Source organism: Myodes glareolus, chromosome 14, assembly GCF_982192425.1.
Source record: "Myodes glareolus chromosome 14, mMyoGla1.1, whole genome shotgun sequence".
In the NCBI taxonomy this organism is placed as follows: Eukaryota; Metazoa; Chordata; class Mammalia; order Rodentia; family Cricetidae; genus Myodes; species Myodes glareolus.
The window spans coordinates 70,239,050-70,264,218 of record NC_142039.1 but is presented as its reverse complement, the minus strand read 5'-3'; the positions used below and the strand labels follow the sequence as shown (position 1 = coordinate 70,264,218).

General features: G+C 52.5%; 3 protein-coding genes across 4 annotated transcripts in view; 1 reads left to right on the top strand and 2 right to left on the bottom strand.

Annotated features, from left to right (window-relative positions):
• Positions 1 to 1,168: 1,168 nt before the first annotated feature.
• Positions 1,169 to 4,879, bottom strand: LOC146892096 (uncharacterized). Its single transcript, XM_085699560.2, has 3 exons — positions 4,091 to 4,879; positions 2,950 to 3,113; positions 1,169 to 1,319 (listed from the first exon to the last, which is right to left on the bottom strand). Exons 1-2 carry the CDS (start codon positions 4,877 to 4,879, stop codon positions 3,069 to 3,071), a joined length of 834 nt encoding a protein of 277 aa, XP_085555686.2. The 3' UTR covers positions 1,169 to 1,319; positions 2,950 to 3,068.
• Positions 4,466 to 17,991, top strand: Gprin1 (G protein regulated inducer of neurite outgrowth 1). Its single transcript, XM_085699559.2, has 2 exons — positions 4,466 to 4,556; positions 14,057 to 17,991. The coding sequence occupies exon 2, from the start codon at positions 14,210 to 14,212 to the stop codon at positions 16,991 to 16,993; it is 2,784 nt and encodes a 927-aa protein (XP_085555685.2). The 5' UTR covers positions 4,466 to 4,556; positions 14,057 to 14,209; the 3' UTR covers positions 16,994 to 17,991.
• A 3-nt stretch (positions 17,992 to 17,994) lies between these two features.
• Positions 17,995 to 25,169, bottom strand: part of Cdhr2 (cadherin related family member 2) — a 34,920-nt gene continuing 27,745 nt past the window's right edge. For both annotated transcript variants that reach the window (XM_087896609.1, XM_087896610.1), the window contains 11 exons: positions 24,564 to 24,712; positions 24,296 to 24,404; positions 23,058 to 23,146; positions 22,597 to 22,665; positions 22,431 to 22,508; positions 22,283 to 22,343; positions 22,081 to 22,205; positions 21,515 to 21,631; positions 21,358 to 21,435; positions 21,012 to 21,069; positions 17,995 to 18,216 (listed from right to left, as the gene is read on the bottom strand). In XM_087896609.1, the coding sequence (XP_087752735.1) occupies positions 18,076 to 18,216; positions 21,012 to 21,069; positions 21,358 to 21,435; positions 21,515 to 21,631; positions 22,081 to 22,205; positions 22,283 to 22,343; positions 22,431 to 22,508; positions 22,597 to 22,665; positions 23,058 to 23,146; positions 24,296 to 24,404; positions 24,564 to 24,712 (1,074 nt within the window). In that variant the 3' untranslated portion in view covers positions 17,995 to 18,075. The remainder of the gene's footprint in view (positions 18,217 to 21,011; positions 21,070 to 21,357; positions 21,436 to 21,514; positions 21,632 to 22,080; positions 22,206 to 22,282; positions 22,344 to 22,430; positions 22,509 to 22,596; positions 22,666 to 23,057; positions 23,147 to 24,295; positions 24,405 to 24,563; positions 24,713 to 25,169) is intronic.

The following is a 25,169-nucleotide window of genomic DNA, read 5'->3' as shown; positions in this document are numbered from 1 at the left end:
AGCCCGTTTTTATGTTTACTTCCAGGCAGTCAGGTTCTTGCTCAATTGCCCAGGCTAGTCTAGAACTCATTGTAGTCCAGGCTAGCCTCAAGCTCTCAATCCTCCTGCCTCCTGAGTAGCTGGGATTACATGCCTGTGCCTCCATGCCCAGCTAGTTGCGCTCAGGTCAAACAAGGATTCTCGTGATTCTTGGGGCAGCATGGTGAGGGCCTGGGAGCAGTATTTGTGCCGAGGTCAGGAAGGCCTTGCCAGGTGTTAGCTATCTAGGCTAACTGTGGGGCAGTGCACAGACATGGGTGCTGCACGTGTCTGTGTATGGCCACATGACAGCTCCTGGCTTTGTCCCGTTCTAACTGTGTGGCCCTTGTGAGTTACTCCTCTCATCCGTCCAGTGGAACTCATCATTTTCCACTTCAGTGGGCTTTCCTTAAGAAATAAGATGAGGTGGAGCACTTAGGGAGCACTAACATCATCACCTGGGAAGGGCACAGAGAGGCATGGAGCCTGAAGGGGTGTGTGGTCTGGGGACTTATTGTTGAGCATGAGACCTTGAACTACACAGGTCTCCCTGAAACCCAAGAACTGTGTGCAAGAATGATGGTTTGCAGGCTCCTGCCCACCATAATCCTAGTACACACACGGTATCCATGGAGGTTTCGATTTGCTAAAAGCTGAAGTCCAGCATCAATCAGAACCGGTGTTATTAATTGGTCATCTCAAAGCTATTCCAAAGCCTTTAGCTTCCAGCAAAACTGGAATGAGGTTATCTGGCCAGAGCCCAGGAGTGGGCGGTCCTGGGTGTGAAACACGATTGTGTTTGAAATAGACATGAACATGATATGGACATGACAGAGAGGGAGGGAGAACATGAGATACACATTGTGTTGCTTGTGAGCATGTGCGTACAGGCACTCAGAGCGGCATTGGGAGCTGGCTGCTTCTCTGCTCTGATACAGTCTGCTTGTCTCCATGGTGCCTGTTGCCACACACGCTCTCTTTTCAGAAAGTCACTGGGATTGTTTATTCCACCCCCAGCCTGGGCACCCGCCAAGGAGCGGCAGGCGCTTGTTTATCTTCTGGTGCATGCGACTGTGTATGGCTCCCCAGCCACAGTCCAACCTGAGGCACAAACACATGGATACATGCACATACACAGATACCACATGGGTGTAGGTGACCATGTAGGTTTATTATAAGGTGAGACCAAGTTTCAGGCCCTGGTAGATTCTCCATAAAAGGACACATATAACTCTCCAGAATGCTCCTAGTAGGCATGACACATATAACTCCAAATAGGCATGTCGTCAGTCTAGCCTCACCTAAAATTACAGAAAAGTAAAAGAGCCACTTGCCCCGTGTTTGGTCCCCTGCTTCACCCTCTCCCCAAAATGAATTACTAGATAGTGGCTGGCCAGATCTGGGTCACCACCTGCCCCATAGATGGGTGCAGAAATAGTCCCCTAAGGAAAATATGGGTACCACAACAAGAAAGGACATCTGTGTGAGACTCGCCATTAGCAGTGGTGAGATACACAAAGGCTACACTATGCCGGGCACGTGTGGACCTCTGGAAGCCTAGTGTTACATACAGTGCCATGAGGTTCAGACACCTCGAAGCTAGCACCTGGCAATGCCAACACTGAGCATGCAGAAGCTGCTTTCTTACCCATTTTCTGTTTCTCATCTGCTCTAGCAAGTGCTTCGCTGCCCAGAAATTTTAAAACGCGATTTTATTAGCAAGTCTCTTTGGAACAAAAGCCGTAATGAGGTTCAGCAGAGGACCTATGGAAAGAGGCCTCAGTCATGACCTCATAGCAGGCACAGCCAGAGTTCTGACCTTACCCTTCAGATGCGCCCACCAAGAGGACTCTCAACAATCTACTACCCAAGTCTTTATCAAAGAGAAGTACCCAGACTGCTGGAACCACTTGGCATAGGAAGATGCCTAGGAAGAGACCACAGCAGCATGAATAACCCAGGGACAGTCCCTAAGGAACATCTGCCAAGTGTTGTCCTATGCATTCTCCGGGTTCTTTGTCCTTGGCCAGAGGAATCCTGGTGCACACTTACTCCACTTTCTAAGACTTCCCTGCAGATCTAAGCTCCATTGTGGCTGCTGTCTTCATAACCTTGTGTTGGCTGTGTCCCCTCCCCGGGTCACCTTCTCACCCCCTGCTGGTGTCCTAGCACCTCACAGGCCAGCCACATGCCTTTCATCTTCACCCCAGGCTCTCAGAGACATCCCCAGGATCTGCATCTCATCCCTCCTTCCAGACTCCTGCCCCCCACCCCGCTGGCATCTTTCCCTTTCCTTCTATCCCGGCCCCTCCCATCCCAACCTCCTCTGCCTCTGTGGAAGTTACCACATTAATTTTTGTTCTTTCTTCCTTTCCTTTTCCCCTTTCTATGACAGGATCTTATGGAGTCCAAGCTGACCATGAATTTCTGGTCCTCTCTCCCCTCCCCTGAGTGCTGGAATTACAGAAGTGTGCCTCCATGTCTCTTCTGTTTCTCAGGGTGCAGACTTCCTACGAACGCTGTCTCCTTGCTCACTGCCCTTCTTTCCTCCCATTTTCAGAGCAGCCTGGTGTTTTCTTGGAAGGTACTAGGGTTCTAATGCTTGCTTGCTTATTTAAAACACTCCCTCCATATGCTGGCGTCCTTCCCACTTCCATGGCTGTCAGCGCTCCGTCGGGGTGTCTCCAGCTGTGGCAGTGTTAGAGTTCAACTCTGGACTCATAACTTAGGGTGGTCATCCCACAAGCACCCCCTTTCCCCAACACGCATACAGTATGTGTTCTTCACCCACAAGGTGAAATCTCAGAGGACCAACAAGATCCTCTGTCAACATTCACCTCATGACTAAGGCCAGTTGATTCTCTCCCTCCCCACAAGGTAAGGGTGGCCTAGTATCGATCCCAGAAAAGGCTTCCAGATCCCTTTCCTCACCTGAAACACCACCACAGCCTTCTCAATATACTTGGTTCTGCTCCAGCGCCGTTCTGCCTCTGGGGAGAATGTTGTAACTCAAAGCCGGCTCTTGCCACTTTCGGCGTCTCCTGGACCTCCTAAGTCTCGGTTGCTTCCTCTGTCACAAAGCCAATAACGCTCACCTTGAAGGGGCGGACGGTGCAAGAGGAGATGATGAATGCGAAACAGGGTTTGTAAATTCTGAAGCTAATTAAGTACCCTCGTGAGCAGTTGGAGAACCATTTTCAGCACCAATAACAAGAGAGAGCGACTCTGCGCTGTCCGTGGTCCTGAAAGTGGACCCGCGCTCCGTTTTTATTCCGATGAAGAGATCTGCATCTGAATTTCATTGTTTTGAGATTTTTGGAAACAGAGTCTCTCTATTTTACTAGATAAGTCTTTCCAAGGCTGGTCTAGGACTCACTTTGTAGCCCAGGCTGGCTCGGAGCGCAGGCTTATCGACTTGCCTAAACTCCTGAGTGCAGGTTAGAGGCAGCGTTCCTAACCCTAGGCTTTCCTGTGAATTTTAAATCCTCACTTGCCATCTAGATTTTATTATTTTAAGTTGGTGATCAGATAAGAAGTGGCTCCTAAGACATAAGCCAAAGTGTGAGGCTGCGGGGAGTGACCTGTATAAATTTGCAATTCGACTTAGAACAGTCTGGCCACAAACAAGAAATTTATCTGTATTTGGAAACTCTGGATAGAGTATTCCCTTGCTCCTGAGTGACCGGACACGAAAGTTATTGACATCTATAAACCAAATTTTAGCTCTGTGTCCCTGCCTAAAAGTTTAATTTGCCTTCGTTATTATTTTAGCAGGGGTTTTTCCACAATTCAAGCACAAGGATCTCTGGTCACTTGCAAGACAGAGTCCTCATGTGAGTGGTGGAAGTGGAAGGGTCCCACTCCTCTGCTCAAATGTAGAGGAAAATGGGCAGTGAGTCCTCACGCCTTCTACAGACTAAAGTGGAAGCCCTGGACATCGATTCCAGGAACGTTTTATTCCACCCCACTCTAAGGTGATTTAATGCTAGTCCCATTTTACAGACCTAGAAACTGAGGCTCAACGAGGTGAGATAAATTGTTGGAGGGCATCCAGGGGGAGGACCGGGCTTACCCTGACCAGAGGGTGGGAGGATGCTGCGGGAAGGAAGCAGGGATCCTCCCAGCTCAGGGCGGCCACTCGCGGGAGCGTGGGCAGCAGCGAAACAAAGGGCCGGGGGCGGGGCGGAGGGCGCAGAGGCCGGAAGTGCGGCCGAGGGGGAAGCGGGAAATCTCCTTGCCTAGGCAGCTGGCAGATCGGGACGACCTGGGTACCGGGGTCGCCGCCGCCAGTGCTCCCGCGGTGCTCCCAGCTGAGCGGCAGGCGGGCGCGCGGCCCCCTGGGCCCGGGCGGCGTCTGCCGGCCCTCGCGCGCCCCCGCGGCGCCCCCTCCCGGCTCTCGGGTGCGCCCAGCGCGCATGCCCGGGGCGGGGCGCCCAGCCGACCGGGGACAGCGCGGAGTCGGGTCCGCCCGCCAGCGCGGCCGGGAGCACCGGGGTGGTCTGCGCGGCGGGAACCAGAGCTGCGAGGAGCCGGCGCGGGTAAGCGGCGGGCGCGCGTGGGGCGGCTGGGCGCGCGGACTGAGATCGCTGTCCAGGGTCCTGGACCGCGCGGGGCTCGGGCTGCGGGGCGGGGGCGGCGGGGCGGGACGCGGTGGGGCGGGGCCCCGGTGCACTGCCCCGGCCTGTGGTGTGGGCAGTCCGCCCCGCGTCCAGCCCCGCGGCCCGCCGCTTTGTTCCGCACCGCGGTGCAGGAGGGGGTGATTCCCGCCACCGGGGGGAGGGGCTGCTCTCATTGATTCATCCCACCCGTCACACACCCAGTGTGGCACACACTCCTGGACGTGGTCGCACACCGCGATCATGCCTGGGAACCTCATCTTTAGACGAGGCCACAGGTACACACACACACACACAAACATGGCCCTTGGCCATCCCATCAGATTCACACACCCGGCCACCTGTACACCCACCCAGGACACCCAGTGGGGTTACGCAGTCACAGCACCCATCCTGGATCAAGTCAGCAATACTCTAATCGACACCCAGCCGCCCTGCTCTGGCCAGCTTGTGCTTATGCCCCTTCTACACCCTACACCCTGGAATAGGCTGTGACCCTTTCACACACACTCGCTTTGTCTCTTAGCTTACCGCTCTTCTTCAGCCCACACTAGCACAAGTCTGCACACCCTTGAACGTCCATTCTTGCCCTTCTGTGGATTGGTGGATGGACAAACGGACAGATGGTGTGGGGCATGTCTCTCAGAGAAGGTCTTTTGTTATAGACTCCATCACCTGTGGTAGCTTGTCGCTGTGAGGACACTAGATGAGGGGACAAGTGGCAGAAGACCGGGATTTTCAGTCACACTCACAGACATACACAAGCCTTTGTCAGTCTTGTTGCCATAGCAGGAGATGCTTGCAGGTGCCTGGCAGCTCTGGTCCTGGCTGGGGGTGTAGAGATGACTCCAGACTGGGAAGAAATCCTAGAGAGAAAGGAAGAGCCAAGCTAGCCACACTTCTGCAGTCCCAGGATAGCCCAAACACGAGGGCCTATGCATACCCTCAGGCTAGCTCTCCCAAGGTGAAACTGTAAGGCCACATAATGGCAGATGCCCACACCCACAGGGTCCCAGTGGTCCCCACAAGGCATAAAAGCACAGGCCATGCTGTGCTTACAGGGTAGATGGACTGGGACACAGGACCAGGTCCTGGCCCGGATTGGCGTGAACTGGTGCAACCTCTCTACAAACAGTCCACTTGCTCATTTGCATACCAGATGAGTTGACACACACCCCCATTCGCCTACACGGTCATTTCAGCCTGCTACCTATATGAATCACACACCTCCTTATGTCCAGTCCAAATATGCAGCCGTGTGTCCATGAGGTGTGCATGTTCCCAAAGGTATGTGTGTGGATGCAGAGACATTGACTTGTTCTACGATGCTTTCTGGTTCTATTGCCTATGAAGTCCATAGGATTTGAAAGATCTTTGGCCTAGGTCAAAAAGAAAGAGACTTTAGGAGCCAGTGTTTAGACCTGAGTTCAGCCCTCCAGAACCCATCCAAAGCCTAACCTCAGCGCTCCGGCTGTGAGAGGGGAGAGGAGGATCCCTAGAAGCTGAAGGTGTACAACAGGAAGACCTTGGTAGTGAAGGACTGACTCCTGAGGTGGTCCTCTGACTTCCATGTGTGTGTGAGAATCCCCACATTCACACACACACACACACACACACACAGAGAGAGAGAGAGAGAGAGAGAGAGAGAGAGAGAGAGAGAGAAAAGAGCCTAGCTTAGTGTCCAGATGTTGATTGATAGACTGTGAAGAATCCAGGCTTTGAACCCCAGTCTTCCTCCTGACTTCAGGGTCCTCATCTGTGGCATGGGATGATAAGGGTCCCCGTTGGGAGGTTGTCATGGAGTCTACGTGGTAAAATGAGCCTGGGGGTTCTGGGTCCAGGGCTGAGCATGCGGTAGGATAGGAATGGAGATGGTTTCTAGTGGAAGGGTGGAGAGAGAGGATGTGGGGCTCCAGGCCTGGGCTGCCTTGGAGTAGTGACTGGAAGCTACTGAGACTTCCTCTCAAGCCAGGAAGGATTCCCCAGACCTGTAAGCAGCAGATCCTTTGGGATTTGTCTCTGGCCATTGGAATGGGAGACTGAGGCTCCCAGAGTGGGAAAACCCACACAAAGTCACAGGACAATTTAGTGACTAGGTTGGGGCTTGAGCCACCCCTAGACAAGCTCTCTGTCCCCTGTACTGGGCCCAGTCCCACCTCAGAAGCTGAGAACCTAGAGCTGGGAACTGGGACGCCAGCCTCTTCCTGGCTTTGCAGCAGGGCATACTAACACCTGGCCCTGCCTGCCTGCTGGACTTCCCGCTTCCTTCTTGGAGACCGGACAGGTGTGTGGGCTCCATAAGCACTTGGGCAGAGTCACTTCCTGCTTTTATTGGCATGTGAGTAAGGTGTGAAAACTTAGACGCTGCAGGGCAGGAAGGTAACACACATGAGGATCTGATGACCAGAGATGAGTGGCGACGGACAGTTGGTATCCAGGACACCACTGGGAGGGTGGGGATTGTGGCGACTCGCCTCCTTCAGGACACTCTTCTCGGCTCCAGCTGGCCCTTGCTCTGCAGGAAGCGTGCTCAGCTTGCCAAATTTTAGTTTGCCAGAATAAACCTGGACATTGGATTTCCACATGGACTCTATCAATGTTTAGATATTGACGCCTTTGCTCCTTTATTTAAAATTGACTTAAGGTGCTAGAGAGGTTTGATCCCCTCCACCCACATAAAAAAGCTCTGGAGAACCAGAGACAGAAAGGTCCCTGAGCCTCACTGGCCAGCTAGCCTGCCTGATGGGTGAGTCCCAAGTTCCAGTGAGAGATCCTGCCCCCAAAACAAGGTGGACAGTTCCCAAGGAATAAGATCCAAGGTTGACCTTTGGTACATATGCACACACACACAGACATACACACAGAGACACAGAGACATACATATAGACATACATACACACATACACACACAGACATACAGACATACACGCACAGACACATATATACACATACAGGCACACACATAGAGACACACACAGACACACAGACATACACGCACAGACACATAAACACAAACACACAGAGACACACACAGACACACACACATAAACACACACACAGACACATGCACACACAAACACACACGGACACATATATACACACAGAGACACACAGACAAACACAAAGACACACACACACACACACACACACACACACATACACTGACTTAAAAAATAATTTGTTAGCATTGTAAGCCAAACAAGCATGTCCTAACGCCAGATTTTGCTGAATTTTGTCTCTGCTGCAACCATTTCAGACTCAGCCCCCCACCCCCGCCCCCTCCTGGGAGCACAGCTGGGCTCTGACAGGCTGAGTAGATAAAAACAGTCTTTCCATCTACACAGCCTGGCCCTAACGTGCGCAGAACCATGCACACCCCTCATCTACTCTAATTCTCACGACAGGCCTGGTGGGGAGGGAGGCAATGAGTCGGTGTGAGTGGTGGGGTTAGTGAGAGGGGCCCTGAAGGAAGACTCAGAGCTGCTGAACCATGAGCTGTCTGCACTTTCTGCCCAGGCCACACACAGGAGGCAGGGACTGCTGTGGGGAGACCCCTAGGATGGGCTGGATTACCGGTGTGAATTAAGAGGTAGTAGGGGCCAAGGAACCACTCCTTTAGCCTTTTCTGACCCTTGCGGCTGTACGTCCCTCCCTGTGTAAATGCTGGGCAGTTGTTAAATTTCTGTGTTCGAAAGGAGGAAACAGGGAAGCATGGCAAACAGACCTGGGTCCTCACTGGAATCCGGGTACTTTCTCTTGGCCACCTGCCCAATCACTCGGGTTTATAATATTCCTTCCCACAATCCCAAGGACAGGATGGGTCACAAAATCGACCGGAACAATTGTTTGGTTTGACCTTCGTGGTATGTGAAAAATGAGCCAATATTTAAAATATAAAAAAAAAATCCATATGTGTGACTTTGCTCAGTGAATTAAGGACTTGGCCACAAAACAGTCACACACACAGACACACACACTTCCTGTTTAAAACACAGCAGTGTTTGCTCAGTACTCTTAGGATAGTACCCACCACTCCCCCACGGCCTGTCCCTCCCATCCCTTCCCTCTCTGATACCAGCTCTACTCTAGCTTCTCTGGCCTTCTCATGGCTGGCTCAGATGTTAACCTCCTCAGAGCGGCCTTCTTGACCACGTGTCCAGACCAGCTGCCCGCTCCTTTGTCCTCACAACATCGCGTATCAGAAATGACATCATTTATTTACTACTAGCTTATTACCCTTTCCTCATCCTTTCCCGTATCTGGAGGTCAGGGACCACACATTCTACATGGCTTATCCCCAGCACATGGAATTTGCATAGGTGTCCAGTAAGTGTTGCATTAGTGGGTGTGTCCCCATTTGCCGCAGAGGCTGGAACTGGGTGCTGCTACCGCTTTCTAGGGTCCAGTATTTTTGTCATGGCCCCCACCATGATTCCTTCTAGGCTCCTTCACTCGAGAGTATTGGGGTGTCTCTTGCTTCGGGATCTTTAGTCATCTCCTTTGCTCTATTCCAATATCACTATTGGTGGGCAAAGTAAACGAAGACGGATTCATTCATGCCGCTCATGTCCGATGCCTGCCTGTCCCTGCAGGCTAGGGTTCTTCCATACCCTCGTTTTTATGCTGATGGAATCCAGATCCAAAACTTCAACCACACCCCCCATAAATTAAAAAGGCATCCAGTTCAGCTCTCCAAAACCGAGGACCCTATAGTCCTCAGAAAGACTGCCCTCCTGTGTGTCCATCCCTGGGGTGACTACCATCACCCCAAGCCTCAGATTTGAAATTTAGGGAATCCAATGGTGAACACTTAGGACCCAGCAGGAACCTGAAGTTCAGTCAGGGACTCAGGTTAAATGGACACATGCAGCCGAGCGGTGTTGGCACACACCTTTAATCCCAGCACTCGGGAGGCAGAGACAGGTGGATGTCTGTGAGTTCCAAGCCAGCCTGGACTACAGAGTGAGTTCCAGGGCAGGCTTCAAAGCTACAGAGAAAGACTGTCTCAAGGAAAAACAACAACGACAATAACAACAACAACAAAAAAAAAAAATGGGCACATGCAGAGTGATAGAAACCTGAGAAGGTGGTATAGGAAGAGACCATGAGACTCCGGAGGAAGCTGGTGGGCAAAGAAGGCTTCCTGGAGGAGGGAACATTTAAGCTGAGAACCAAAATGTTAATGACACAGTCAGTCTAGGAGGAAAAGATTCTCACAGCAGAGGGTGTGCGGAAGCTGAGACAGGAGGGAATGCCAAGCCATGGTTGTGCACAGCTCCATAGCTCTCTCTCTCTCTCTCTCTCTCTCTCTCTCTCTCTCTCTCTCTCTTTCTGGTGTGTGTGTGTGTGTGTGTGTGTGTGTGTGTGTGTATTCTGTATGTGTGTTGCTTGGCTGTGAGAGTAAGTTATAGAAGATAAATACCAACAAAGAAGGGAGGTGACTGTTTGGGCTCAGACACGCACTAGGGAGATGACTTCCTCACTCAGAGCCAGTAGAGGTTTCTCTCACTTTCCTGTTCTTTCTAAACTGTGCAGCCATGCAGAACGGAGTGAGAGCTCCCATCGCCTCCTCAAGTTCCGCACAAAGTGCTCCTCACCTGTTCGTGCTGCCAACCCTGTAGACACAGAAAGTGTGCAGCGCCCAGGATGATGACCTGACAATGAACCTATAGTTTAACTGTTAGTTGGTGGTTTTCTTGTGGTTTGGGGGGAAGGAACCCAGGGCCCTGCACACGCTAGGCAATCACTCTAGCTGTCTAGACAATCCACCGAGCTACATCCACAACTCCTGACTTTTTTTATAGGGTGAACTCCTTCTGTTTATTTTTTAAGTTAATATAGGGCTGGAGAGATGGATTGCCAGTTAAGAACACTAAGCATGCCTGCAAAGAACCCCTGTTCGGTTCCCAGCATCCGTATTACAATCACCTGTAATTCCAGTTCCAGGGGGAGGCCTCTGGTCTCCTGGGTTTCTGCAAACATGCACATATACGTATATGCAGAGAAACACCTGCACATAATTTAAATTAAGCATTTTCATTAACTATAGATGGTATGCTAGATTACCAGTATCATCTCAAATTTACTGAGTCTCCTGATTGCATCCAGAGGCCACAGAGAGTTGCTGACTCACACCGTTTAGGGTTGTACTAAGTACACATTGTGATATTTAAGCAACCACAAGATCACCCATAGCACGCGTTTCTCAGGACACATGTCCACTGTCACAGCACGCATGTAGTACTCACCTGCAACCCAAATTCAGACCCAAATACAAAGAAAGGCTCTTTCACCCTCAGATCCTGGGTCTTACTGTAAAGAGGCCGTCATAATGAAAGCTTCATGAGATTTTATCTTGGAATTTTCTGCCTATAAATAATCCCATGAGGGGACTGGAGAGATGGCTCAGAGGTTAAGAGCACTGACTGGCTGTTTTTCCAGAGGTCCTGAGTTCAATTCCCAGCAACCACATGGGGGCTCACAGCCATCTATAATGAGATCTGGTGCCCTCTTCTGGCTTGGAGGCATATATGGAGGCAGAATGTTGTATGCATAATAAATAAACCTTTAAAAAATAATAATCCTATGAGCACACACATGGTTTCCCTCGGCCACACGCTCAGAATCCTGGTGGCCATGCTGCCCCGTCCCTACGTGTCTTTGTTTTCTCAGTCTCTCTAGGGCATCTCTCCTCATCACTCTACATGTTCCAGTGTCTATGTGGCGGTCCATGTGGCTGTATCACACACCCTGCCCACTTCTGACTTCCTCACCACTGGGGGCTCTCCTGTACACTGAGGTACCATCCTGTGTCTGCAGGAACATCCCTGGAAGGGGGCTTGCTGGCTAAAACACTGTGTGCCTTGTAAACACTTGTAGAGATTGACAAACACCCTTCCTAAAAGAGCACAGCTGGTTTAATTTCCCAACAAGAATAAGGAGAGCCTGGGTCTGGGAGCAGTGCTGCTGGATGTCCGAAGGCTCGGGCAGTCTTTCACATTGCTCAGATATGCTGAGAATTTCCTTTCCGTGTGCATGCCAGTTGTTCTTGATGCTGATGTGTGGATGAGAACAGTAAAGTCCCCATTGCTTAGAAGTTCTTGTGTGAGTGTGTGAGTGTGTGTGTGTGTGTGTGTGTGTATGTGTGTGTTATGATTTGTTTTGAAACCAGGTCTTGCAGTGTAGCCCTGGCTGACCTCAAATTCAGGCTCCTGCTTTTGTTGTCAAACACTGGGATTACGGCTGTGCCAGCCCGTGGAGCTAGCATTCAATGAACAAGTATTTTGGATTTTAAAAATTCAGGAAAACAAAACTGGGTGTGGTCCCTTTAACCCCAGCACTGAGGAGGAAAAGGTAGACAGAGTTCTGAGAATTTGAGGCTAGCCTGGTCTACATAGAGAGTTCCAAGCCAGGCACACAGTGTACACAGTGAGACTGTCTATATAGAGACACAGTGAATGGAGCATGACATCGGCGTTGGGGATGGCTAGTTTATACAGGATAGATCAGGAAAGACCTCAGAGAGTAAACCATACAGGACCTGGAGTGAAACGGCGGTGGAAAGGCCCTGAGGGCATTGGGTGCTATTTAAGAAACCATGCAGTAGCCCACTGAAGCTAAAATCACACACAGAGACGCTGGGGGGAGGGGGAATGCGAGGAGGATGGACCAGAGACAACAGAACCAGCAGATGCAGGGTCTCCGGAGTTACTGTATCTGCTGCTTGTTCACATCAGCTGGGGAGATGCTGAGCGGTTCTGAGCAGAAGGATGTGATCTGCCTGGGGTTTAAGATCCTTTCCGCAGCTTTTAAGAATGAACTGGATAGGGGAAGGTAAAGTAAGGGTAATCCAGGTGCAGAGTGTTGAAGCATGGGGCCCAGGATGGCAGCCAGGTTTGGATACGTTTTGAAGGCAGATTCATTGTATTTTGCTGACAGGTGGTTCATGGCCTCTGAAAGCCAAGAGAAGCTCTAGAGCAGTGGTCCTCAACCTTCCTAATGCCGTGACCCTCAAATACAGTGCCTCATGTTTGGTGACCCCAACCATGAAATTATTTCATTGCTGCTTCATAACTATACTACTTTTATGAATCATAATGTAAATATCTGATATACAGGATAGCTGAATGCAACCTGAAGGGGTTGCGACCCACTGGTTGAGAACTGCTGCTCTAGAGAGTCTGGTCTGACCGTGGGTAAAATGGTCTGGGGGCAGGTAAGGAGCCATCACAACTCTGCTCATTCTGACTGCTGCATGGGTAATGGCGGTTTCTCCTAGGTCCATCTATCTGCCTGCTGGCCCCTCTTCCCAGATGCTCCTCAAGCATCACAAACGGGTCTAATCCCGAACAGTTTCCTCTCTCCTCTGACCTCCAGCCCAACAATCCTCCACCTTACCCAGTACTCTGCAGACCACGCCCACCATCGTTCACTACAGCCAATTGCCTTCCACCAGTTCTTCAGACCTCATTTCTGCCTGAAGGAAGGTCCTTCAGTGCCCTGTCTCCCACCGAGATCCCTTGCTGTGGTTGTCCAGGGCTCATTGCGTAGACAGGGCTATGAGAATGAGGCAGACCACTTGAATGAGAAACGGACTGGCTTCGTCGTGGTTCTTGGCCAGCTCCTTTCTCCTTCTAGCGCAACTGCCACACCACCTCAGAGCAGTCTTTGAAAGCACATGACTGTGTCCTTTCCTTGACAGGCCATTCACAGCTCCCCTACACAGACATAAACTGGTGGCCTACAGACATGTTTTCTTTGGCCCACATAGTGTTTGGGGTTTTTATTTAAATCTTGAATTCGTTAGCATATTTTACATCAAAGTCTGGATTTCTCGTTTTCCTACGGCACCAGAGCTAGAGTTCCCAGGTTTCAAGTCTCCAGGACAGCATTTGGTCCCCCTTCGGAAAGCCATGCGCTCTGCAAGTTGCCAGTTACGCTACCCCTGCCTTGTTTTGTATGCAGCTTGCTTCCCTCGTTGAAATGACCCATCTGGCCCAGGGACATCAAAAGTTTTCAGCCATTGGCCTTGAGAACAAGCGCCTCCCTTTGGGAAGCACATTGTGTGAGATAATGCTGGCGAAGGCGGGGAAACTGTGGTGAAGTTGAAAAGTCAGATTGGTCAAGCTGTGAAGGGTCAGTTTGTCTGTCTGTCTCGAGGCTTGGTCTTACTGTGTAGCCCAGTTTGGCCTCATGCTAGAAATTCTCCTGTCATGGTATCCTGAGTGCTGGGAGCACTGGCTTCTTAGATAGTTGTTGGGTGTGAGCGTGCAGGGAGTGATAGGATTGGGTTCATAGTTTTAGCTGAGGCTTCTCTATGAGAGAACCAGACAGGGACAGAGAATCCGGGGAGCGGCCTGGACATGGCTGAGTCGTTCCCCCCGGAGTGTTTCCTAAGCCTGAGTCTGTTCACTCTATTTCAGAAGCAGACAGCTGTCCTGAGCTCAAACATGCCCGTGAGGGTAGATGATCAGTACTGAAGACCAACCTGGCTCCAACTGCTTCAGAAGGATTCCAGCCCCCCCAAACCCCTCTGCTTCCCACAGGATGGGAGCCTGGGCACTGGGGGCCCGGTCATGAGGGACTGCTGCTCCTCCCCAAAGGCCATCCCTGCACCCCCAAAGCATACCCTTGACCAAAGCCTAGGCATGGACTCCAGACACAGCGGTCCCAGTGGGGCTGGGGAAGGGGCCTCCTGCTCTGAGAGCCCCGCTGGGAACTTAGCCTGCTCCTCTCCTCCCTGCAACCCTCTCCCAGAGACAGTGAGAGGACATGGAGCCTTGATCTCAGGAGCCTCTGAAACAGCTTTGTTTGGGAAGCCAGAGCCTGTGCCCTCAGCAGAAGCTGCTCCTATGTCCCCAGAGAACAGAAATCCTGTGTTCTTGGAAAAGATGGATTCCAACTCCTTGAAGCAGGCAGATTCTACTCCCACAGGAAGGGAAGAGGCTGGGTCCTTGAGGAAGGAAGAATCCGTGTTGATGGGAAAGGCAGAGCCTGCAATCTGTGGAAAGGGGGAGCCCGGAACTGTTGGAAGGATGGATTGTGCAACTCCAAGGAAGGAGGATTCTGGGTCCCTGGGAAGAGTAGATCCAATGTGCTTCAGTATGGTGGATACAGCATCTCCAGGAGGGGAAGACCCTGTATCTGTAAGAAAGGGAGAGCCTATATCATCAGGCAAAGTGGAGCCAAGAAAGGAGGATCCCACATATTCCAGAAGAGAGCACCCTGGATCTACAGGAAAGGGAGATCTTGTGTCTTTGGGGAAAAAAGATATGGATCCCCCAGAAAAGGCAGATCCTGCATCCACTAAAAAGGCAGATCCTGGATTCTCGGGAAAGATAACTCCAGGATCATCGAGCAAGACAGAACTTGTATCCTCAGGAACAGTGACTCCTGGGACCAAAAAGGTGAATCCTGTATGTTTGGGGATGGCGGATCCTGCAGCTGTGGGAAATACAGAAACTTTGTCCTCAGCAAAAGAGGACCCTCCTCGGTTTCTTGGAAATGTAGACCCTCCCTCCTCAGGAGAGGGTGGGCCTGTGTCCACGAGAATAATAGAAGCAGTATCCGCTGGACAGCCGGGAGGTGTGCTTCCTGCAAAGACAGATCTGGCATCTGTGAACAGTCCAGGACCTTCAGGCAGTGCGGACCCAGTTTCCTTAAGAAATGCGGAACTTGTGTCCCCAGTGAAACCAGAACTCTTGTCTTCTGGGCAGGCAGAACGCGTGTCGTTGGTGAAGACAGAAACTCTATCCTCAGGAAGAGAGGAGACAAAGTCTTCTAGAAGGGCGGATCACACAACAGTCACAGGAAACATACAAACATCTCAGAAAGGGAATCCCGAGTCTTCAGGAAAGACAGACCCTGTGTCTTCAAGTTCAGGAGATGTCAAGTCTCTGGGGACGTTGGGATCCCTGTCTGCTGCAAAAGCTGAGACAGCGACTGAGGGGAAAGGAGACTCACAGTTCTTGGAGAAGGCAAGTCCCACAGCCTCAGAGAAGGCTGGTTCCCTCACTTCCGGCAAGGTGGGCTCTGCAAGCCAGGGAAAGGCAGAAACTGTTCTCTCTGAAGAAGCGGATTCCACGACGTTAGGAAAAGTGGTCCCAATGGCTTCAGGAAAATTAGCTATGGTGTCCCCAGGAAAGGTGGATCTCATGGCCTTGGAAAGAGCAGAAGGCAATCCAGAGGCGAAAGCTCCAGAAAAGAGGAATCCTGTGAACTCCACCAGGGCCTCAGGGAGTGCTGAGCCCAAGTCTGGGGTCAAGGTGGTAACCCAGCTTCCAGGTGCCACATCCCCGGGAAAGGTGGAGGTGCCAACTTTGCAAAAAGAGCAGCCACAGGTGTCTGGGAAGATGGATCCCCCGGGAAAAGTCGACCCCCCTGCGTCTGTGGAACCTGTGTCCCTAGGGAAGGCTGACTCCGCATCTCCATCTCCTAGAAAAGCAGATTCTCAAACCTCGGCTGAGACCGCCCCTCTGCCTGTGGAAAAAGCCAAATCCCCTGTCAGGCCATCCGATGGTACAGCCTGCAGTTCAGTCCAGCCTCTAGGAGATGCCCCGAGCAGCGGGGTCCTTCCAGAGCCAGCGCCCTGTGCCAGCACCAGCCAGAAAGACCTAGCGGCAGCTGCGGCTCAGAAGAGCCCCCGCGCGGAGGGTGCAGCGCCCCCGCCAGGGCCACGGACTCGCGACAACTTCACAAAGGCACCGTCGTGGGACGCGGGAGCGCCACCGCCCCGCGAGGACGCGGGCACGCAGGCCGGCACTCAGTCCTGCGTCTCGGTGGCGGTGAGCCCCATGTCCCCGCAGGACGGCGCGGCCGGCCCGGCCTTCAGCTTCCAGGCGGCACCGCGCGCGCCCAGCCCCTCGCCCGGGCCACCGTCGCGCCGGGACGCGGGCCTGCAGGTGTCGCTGGGAGCCGCCGAGACGCGCTCGGTGGCCACCGGGCCCATGACTCCGCAGACCGCGGCACCGCCCACTGCGCCGCCCGCCTTCCCGGAGGTGCGGGTCCGGCCCGGGTCGGTGTTGGCGGCCGCCATGGCACCCCAGGAGGCGGCCGAGCCGGTGCGCGACGTGAGCTGGGACGAGAAGGGCATGACGTGGGAGGTGTACGGTGCCTCCATGGAAGTGGAGGTGCTGGGCATGGCCATCCAGAAGCATCTGGAGCGCCAGATAGAGGAGCACGGCCGCCAAGGGGCGCCGGCGCCGCCGCCCGCCGTCCGCGCGGGCCCAGGCCGTGCAGGCTCCGTGCGCACCGCGCCCGCGGAGGGCGCCGCCAAGCGCCCGCCCGGCCTCTTCCGCGCGCTGCTGCAGAGTGTGCGCCGGCCGCGATGCTGCTCGCGGGCGGGACCCACGGCCGAGTGATCGGTCCCCATTTTGTAGGCCCGGATTTCCAACCTTCTCAGGCTCCCTTCTAGATAGCAAGCCCTTGAGAGCTACGCCCCACCCCCAACCCCGCGCGTTCAGGCCTCCGAGGAGTGGGCAGCCTTTAGGGGCTTCTTTTCCAGTCTCCCCCTTCCCAAACACTGACGAAACCCCCTTTCCCAGTCTCTTCGTGGCCACGAGCCCACACATCCGGCCCTTGACAATCCCACCCCGGTGCCCTCACAGCCTTTCGCTCCACTCCCTCAGGTAGTACCGGGAGAGCACAGGTGCCTGCTCCCATCCCTCCACCCTAGAGCTGAGGCAGGCTCCTGAGATGGCCAGACTGGTGCTTTGAGGCCTCCAGTGGGCCCAGGACCCTAGAACTGGGAAAGGTAGCATGCAGATCTCCAAGTGTTCCTTCGCGTGTGCTAGGTCTGGTGCGAGGCCACCAGAAAATCAGACTCTGAATGGGAGGCTGGGGCGGGGGAGGGGGGGCGTGAGTCTGAGCAGTGAGGGGTCTCCACATGGTGCTGGCTCCACGGCCAGGGTGTCTCTTGCATGCTGTTGGTAGTCCTAACCCTACTCCTATCTCTCCCCACCTAGACCCCCTAGCCCTGTTTCCCCTCCTACCCAGTCACTATGCACATTCCCCATAGAGGCCAAAGGCTAGGAGAGCCCTGGGGCTCAGCTGAGAAGGGAGAGTCACAGAAAGGTCAGAGGGTCTTACGTGGGACCCAAGGTAAGGCTTCTAGAAGGTCTCAGGCCACTGGGTGTCTGGGTGACAGCTGGTCTTGGGTATCGGGGACAGGATGGAGAGCTCGTTTGACATCCGCAACTGTCTTTTGAAGGTCCCTCTCTTATCTGCCACCTTTCCCCCTCACAATGCAGTGAGCCCCAGGTTCCTTGTAACCACCCAGCGCCCTGGTCCCTTTCCCTCGAGCCTCAGTTTTTGGCTACTAACTGTCACAGTATACATTGGTAATAAAACCTCTCCCCAACTCTTGTCTATGATTGAAAGATCATATATTATATTTAGGGGAAAGCAGACAATACAGATTGCACTCGAAGAATGAAGGTCTCCATCACAGGTCTACGGTGTCCAGGCCAGGGTTGGTGAAGGACAGATCTCTCTTCTGTTGTCTACCTGTGCTCACCGGCCTTCCAGACAGCACTGCACTCAGGGGCTCTGGGTCTGGTTCAGGCGAGTTGTGTGGAAGCGGCTTCTGGAGAGACAAGGAGGGAAGGGTGAAGATGGGGTTCTCTCCCCAGACCCTAGGACAACCAGTGGGCTTTCACACTTGTCACCAGATGGCTCCTTGCCTGGAGGTTCCCACCCTCATTCCTTAGGCTCGCTCCTGTTGGGGCCTCTGTCTCCTTGCTGTATATCAGAGACAGCCATGGCCAGGAGTGGTACAGGCGGGGTGGGCCTAGGGAGTCACCTTTGGCCTTTGCCTAACCCCAACAGAGCAATGTTCTAGCATTCCTCCCTGTCCTAGACCAAAGAGCAACTTGGTCACAGTTCCTGCCACCAACCCCAGAGCAGGCCATGTGTTGGACAAGGTCCATCAGTTCCCTGATAGAGCCACAGACAGCCTGCTGAGGAAGCCAGGCGCTGGGCATCGCCCTAGCTAAGAAGACGCAGTGCAGGAACTGGTCACCCATTCTTACGGATGTCCACGGTACAACACTAAATTCTGCTTGAGTTTGCCATCTCCTGTCTTTTCGGAAGCGTCACCCAGGGTTACGGCTGTACCTTGTCATGGCACTAACGCATCTCTGCCATCCTTCCTCTTGTCTCCCCATGTGACGTCACTCAGCCCACCAGTCCCTCATTCCTCCTCAGATATACACTTTCCTATGGGAGGGTGCAGCCCCTGAGCCAGGTTACTCTGCTGCAGCCTCCACGCCCTGCCTCCACAAGGCCAGAACCCCAAGTCACCCCTGCCTTTGCCTAGATTCTAAAAGGGCTTTTTTCAGCCTGGAGATGTCACCATCCCTGGGAAACAGTGGAGCAGCCAAGAGCCGCAGAGACATTAGTCAGTCTGTGCTTACAGACCTTGAGTCCAAAGCGACCAGCACAGCACCAGATAACGTAACCTGGCGCCTAAGCCAGCAGTCTTGACTTCTGATCTGATTTACCGCAGGCAGCCTGGCCTTACGCCAGACAGCACTCCCCAAGCAGATCTGTGTCCGTGCTGCTTGATTGGCAGGGGGATCGGATGATCTCTTGGTTGCTCACACCTTGTACACAGTGTTTACAGAACCCTTATGGGTCATGGCACTCAAGGATTGCAAGAAAAAGAAAAAAAACCTCTGTCCCCTAGCTAGTCACACCCTCTCTCCAGACTCTTCTCTTGGAAGTCCTGTTCTTTCCAGCCCACATGTCAATCAGGAGCCCCTAACTCCACTCTTGGAGGGGAGTCCACAGTGCCCTCCTCAGGGCCTTGGACATTTTTGCTTCAATTCTGGCAGAGAAGTTCATTTAAGTTTTTGCCTCAAACCACCTTCACACTGAGATGGGCCACACACAGGGGCTGACTGGCTTCCTGTCCATGATCCCCATTCTTGGGAGCCCATCTGGAAGTCTCTCTGCTGGACTTTTCATCATGATGCATTTGGATCCCTGTACAAACCCAAGAGAAGCTTTGGTTGACCCGATCTAACTAAGAAATTAGTACTCGCCGGGCAGTGGTGGCGCATGCCTTTAATCCCAGGACTTGGGAGGCAAAGGCAGGCAGATCTCCGAGTTCTAGGCCAGCCTGGTCTACAGAGTGAGTTCTAGGAGAGCCAAGGCTACACAGAAAGTAAGAAAGAAAGAAAGAAAGAAAGAAAGAAAGAAAGAAAGAAAGAAAGAAAGAAGGAAGGAAGGAAGGAAGGAAGGAAGGAAGGAAGGAAGGAAGGAAGGAAGGAAGGGGAAGGGAAGGGAAGGAAGGAAGGAAGAAAGGAAGAAAGGAGGAAAGAAGGAAAGAAAGAAAGGAGAAAGAAAGAGAGGAGAAGAGTCCTCAGGGAGACTAAGGGCTGCAGCATGGGCAGGCTGGGCCCGTGGGGAAGGGGGTGTGGCAAGGCAAACACTACTTCTTTCCAAGAAATGAACTAGTGCTGTTAATGGGCTCCAGGGACTTCTGCTCCAGTCTGCTCCTCTAGAGAGCCCCTCCCGACGTCACTGACCAGTTCCAGGCATTCTCCGTTCTACCTGGACATTGGGATTGCCCTAAGAGTCAGATAAGACAACATGTATTGTAATCCACCACTCAAGAGACTGGAGCAGGAGGATGGAAAGTTTGAGGTTGGTCTTAGGCTACACCATAAGACCCTGTCGCAAAACAAGGCTTCGTCAAGAAACTAGAATCCTCTGGGGATCTTTGACCGCATGTCCTTGCCCTGTCCCACCCTGTCCCACCATGGGCCATCAGGATCAGAATATGAACTGACCTCAGCATCACAATTGTTTTAGAGTTCCCCAGACGATTCCAAACTGAGTTCTTGATCTCATCTACTAACTAACTAACTAGCCAACTAATCTAGTTAACAAGAAGTGCTGTTGCCATTTAGTCAGTGATGAGCTGCTCTTCTCTCCTTTGGTACCTTTGTTCATGTCCAGATTTCTACTAGCATTTGTATAGAGATCAAAAATAGGCAGAACCGGTTTCTGACTACATGCTTTGTGCCTGTTTTTTCCTTCTCTTTTTTGTTGGTTCAGGTTTTTGTTGTGTTGTTTTGTTTGTTTGCTTGTTTGTTTGTTTGGTGGTGCTGCTGGAGATGGAACCGGAGCCTCATCAAGTGCTGTACCTTTACACCACATGCTGGCTCTGATTTAACCCCTACATCAGCCTTGCAGAGTTAATGTTTCAGTGACCATTTGCAGATGAAAAGAACTGAGAGCCAAAAGCAAGAAGCATCTCACCAAAGAGCAGATTAGGGAAGACCAGGGACTGGGTCTCGTTCATCCCAGATTCCACCCCTTCAGAGAAGAGTCTCAAGTCAGAAGCCCCAGGTACCACCTCATTCCACACCTTACCTTGATTTCCTTGCTATCCGTGTCCAAGTCCACAGCGTTTTTGTCTAGGGAATTGAGGCTATGGGAGAAGTGATAGAACTTAGACTGTTAAACTGACCCAGCCTTCCCAATCCGTGGCCTTGCCACCAGCATCATAAGCATCACCATCACCACCAACATTCCTACCAGCATCACCGCCTATACCACTACCATCACTACCACTATCACCATCATCAGCACCAGCATCCACACCCTTGCCCTCCCCACCATTGCCGTTATCACCATGACGACCACTATCACTATTATCCTCATCACCACTTATGTCCTGCTACCAACAGCTAGTCTGGTAGTGAGAGGTGCTGTTCACCTGACGTTGTCCAAGTCACCGGAGGAGAGGTACTCCAATCCCAGATCCTTGGTGGGAAGGTCCAGCATCGGGTTGGCTCTGGGGAGAAAGTTTGGTCAAGCAGCTGTGGCCTTCAGTCATCTTACAAAGTCTTTGCTCCCCTTTGACTTCTGCTCACCGTTCAGTGTTGAACATGTTAGTGCCAGGGATGTTAGCAGCAGTTGAAGTCATTGCTTCTATTGGTGTCTTCCGGGCCTCCTTGCCAGCCTTCATAGCTTGAAGCTTCCGCTGGTAACTGTTGAACCAGGAGGAAGTCACATTGGCCACCTGCTCACCTGCTGCCTAGGGAGGCCCTTGGACTGTGGCTTCACAAGGACCCTAGCTGGTGATAATTTTAGCTGCATTTTGTAGGGGGCAGAATCCCAGTAAAGGCGATGCGTTCTCAAAGGGCCACATAGGCAGCCAGCAGTGACACCCAGAGTGAGACTCGGGGGACGCTACCAGTTGTGTTCTGGGAAGGGGAAATGGCAATGGTTTGAAGTGCTCAACATTTCTAGTCATGAAAGAATCTAGCACCAAACCCATTCTGCCGGCAAGGAGACAGGCCTAGGATGGGAAGGCGGCTCGCCCACAGTCTTGCACATGCCCCTGATGCCCGACCCCAAGTTCTTTCTACCCATCCCACATACATTGGGTATCTGGGCGAGGAGAGAGCTGGGGACAGGGGAGAAATGCAAACCATACCTCTTCCGCACACACACGAGGGCAGTGATCAAAATCACCAGGACAAGCACCAAAGCCACCCCCAGGCCTATGATGACACTGGTGAGCAGCTTGGGCTGATCAGACTCCTGGCTCTCCTGGGAGCTCTGCAGAAGAGGGAGGGTGAGGAGGCTGTGGGATCTATGTCCCTCCCCCACCCACGACCTCGGTCTGCCGCACTCACCACCACCACCAGTCCCTGTTTCAGCAGCTGCGTCAGAGAATCCTGGTCTCTCCGGATCATCCTGCCACAGAGCCCAAGGGTCACTGACCTCCCCTGGGGGCTTCTTGTTCTGCTTCTCCTGCCCACCCTCCCAGACAGCTCCACTCACATATTCAGCTCGCTAAGTGTCAGGGCTGTCCCATTGGAGAAGACAAAGTAGGCATCAAGGTAGGACTGGACTTGGGCCCTGGAATAGACACATGAACATCCTAGGGACACCACACCCTCTCCAGCCACCTTGCCTCAGCCCAGCCACTGGGCCTGGGGATACTCACCGAGTCACAGAGTCTATGTTCTGGATCGTCACAACGTAGACAGTGGTCCTGGTCGCCTGGACAAGAGCCCTACAAAAGATGCCGGTATCACAGATACGTGGAGTGGGGCCTTAGCCCAGGAGTGGCCAGGCCTATGCCAGTGGAATCATAAGTCATACGGAGGGAAGGCTGTGTTCACTAAAGAACTGACAGCTCTGCCCAAGCTAGAAATGGAAACCCTTTCTTCTGGGACCCTCGTTCTTCTCCAGGGCAGGGCTTTCACAACCGCGCATGGCAGTTTTGTTCACGCCCTATTCCACCTTTGACTGAGCATGGGCTTCTGGGGTACAGGCACAGCATCGAAGATAGGGACAAGTTCAAGTATGGGTCAGGAACAGGGTAGAGGGCTGCTTCCTCTAGTTCTCCAGGGCTAGCCCCTTAGGGTTCTTCCCATAGCCCCTTCTTGTACTTCCCAGACCTACGCCTTAATCTCCTCCACGTGGGCACCCACTTCATCCCTGTTGGTGGAGAACTGTAACCTCACACGGTAGCTCTGGTCCACAGTGAAGAGCTAGAGGAGGGTAGAAGGGGGTATGGAGAGGGGACATCAGAAACACAGGGCAACCGCAAGATCACCCACAGCACGCGTTTCTCAGGACACACGGCCACTGTCACAACATGCGTGTGCAGTGCTCACCTGCAACCCGAATTCAGACCCAAATACAAAGAAAAGGCTCTTTCTCCCTCAGATCCCAGGTCTTACTGTAAAGAGGCTGTCACAATGAAAGTTTCATGAGATTTTATCTTGGAATTTTCTGCCTATAAATAATTCCATGAACACGTACAGGGTTTCCCTCAGCCACACACTCAGAATCCTGGTGGCCATGCTGCCCCGTCCCTACGTGTCTTTGTTTTCTCAGTCTCTCTGGGGCATCTCTCCTCATCACTCTACATGTTCCAGTGTCTGTGTGGCGGTCCATGTGGCTGTCTCACATACCCTGCCCACTTCTGACTTCCTCACCACTGGGGGCTCTCCTGTACACTGAGGTACCATCCTGTGTCTGCAGGAACATCCCTGGAAGGGGGCTTGCTGGCTAAAACACTGTGTGTCTTGCAAACACTTGTAGAGATTGACAAACACCCTTCCTAAAAGAGCACAGCTGGTTTAATTTCCCAACAAGAATAAGGAGAGCCTGGGTCTAGGAGCAGTGCTGCTGGATGTCCGAGGGCTCGGGCAGTCTTTCACATAGCTCAGATATGCCGAGAATTTCCTTTCCGTGTGCATGCCAGTTGTTCTTGATGCTGATGTGTGGATGAGAACAGTAAAGTCCCCATTGCTTAGAAGTCCTTGTGTGTGTGTGTGTGTGTGTGTGGTTTATAATTTGTTTTGAGACCAGGTCTAGCTATATAACCCAGGCTGGCCTCAAATTCAAGTTCCTCCTGCTTTTGTCCCCAAGCGACGGATTACAGGTCCACCTCACAATGACAGACATTCTGCATAAAAATTCAACAAAACATGCCTTTACTCTCAGAACTTGGGAGACAGAGGTAGATGGATCTCTGTGAGTTCAAGGCCAGCCTTGTCTATATAGGGGCTAGAACTACATTAGTAAGACCCTGTCTTAAAACAACAAAATATAATAACCAAAAAAAAAAGAAAGAAAGAAAAACACGGGACTAGCCGATAACACCAGGGGCTGGAGGCAGGAATGATACTTACATTCAGAGTGGTCTGGGCTTTCAGTGCAGGACCCACAGCAGGCTTGTCCTCAGCCTGAACTGTCACCTGGTATGTGCCTTGGAGAGTGGGATCAAGGTTGGTCACCAGCCTGTGAGAGATGGCAAGACACACAGCTTCATTCTGTAACCCAGCATGGGTCCTCACGCTCTCTGGAAATCTACCCGTACACGAGGATGGAGACCCGGCCTGAGGCTGTGCTTCCCACTCCTCCCCACCCGACCCATCCAGGTATTCAACACCACATTACTGGATGTTGCCGGTGTACATGTCTGCTTCCACTGAGCGGGTAATCTGAAAGACCTGGACAGGGCTGGTGGCCCCGTTCTTAGAGACAAACTCTGCACTCGGGATGGAGAAGTCGATGATCTTATTGTCTTGTGAGTCCTCATCTCTGGCCTGGGAGCAAGAGTGAATGTCAGAGTAAGGCTGGGAAAGGCCTCTCCATTCCCACTGTGACCGGAAGTCACAGCCTCCACTCAAAGCACATGATTTTGTATTTTTTAATAGGGTCTCACTATCATAGTCCTAGCTGTCCTGGAACTACTATTTAAGCCAGAATGGCCTTGAACTTTCTGTGATCCTCCTGCCTCTGCCTCAGAAGTGCTGGGACTACAGAAGTCTACACCACACATGGCTAGGCTTTTAAAAGACAAAGTTCACTGTACATCCACATGCGCCCAAAGACCTTCTCATGCACCCCAATATAACAGCTCACCACCCAAAGTCGTCCTATACTGGAACCTGCCTCACTCTCCTCTACCCAAGTGCCACGCATCACCCACTCCCAAACACAGCCAGGCTCAGCTTCTGAGTGCCTGTAGTGTAGATCCTCTTTAAAGCCCTCCTTTGGGGG

What these genes read in the sequence shown, in the direction of transcription:
- Gprin1 (XM_085699559.2), top strand. Translation starts at nt 14,210, where the DNA reads ATGAGGGACTGCTGCTCCTCCCCAAAGGCCATCCCTGCACCCCCAAAG.
- LOC146892096 (XM_085699560.2), bottom strand. Translation starts at nt 4,879, where the DNA reads ATGATCGCGGTGTGCGACCACGTCCAGGAGTGTGTGCCACACTGGGTG. An exon ending in CCTCCCACCCTCTGGTCAGG is followed by an intron (nt 3,114 to 4,090) that starts GTAAGCCCGGTC and finishes CGCCCCTTCAAG; the next exon opens with GTGAGCGTTATTGGCTTTGT.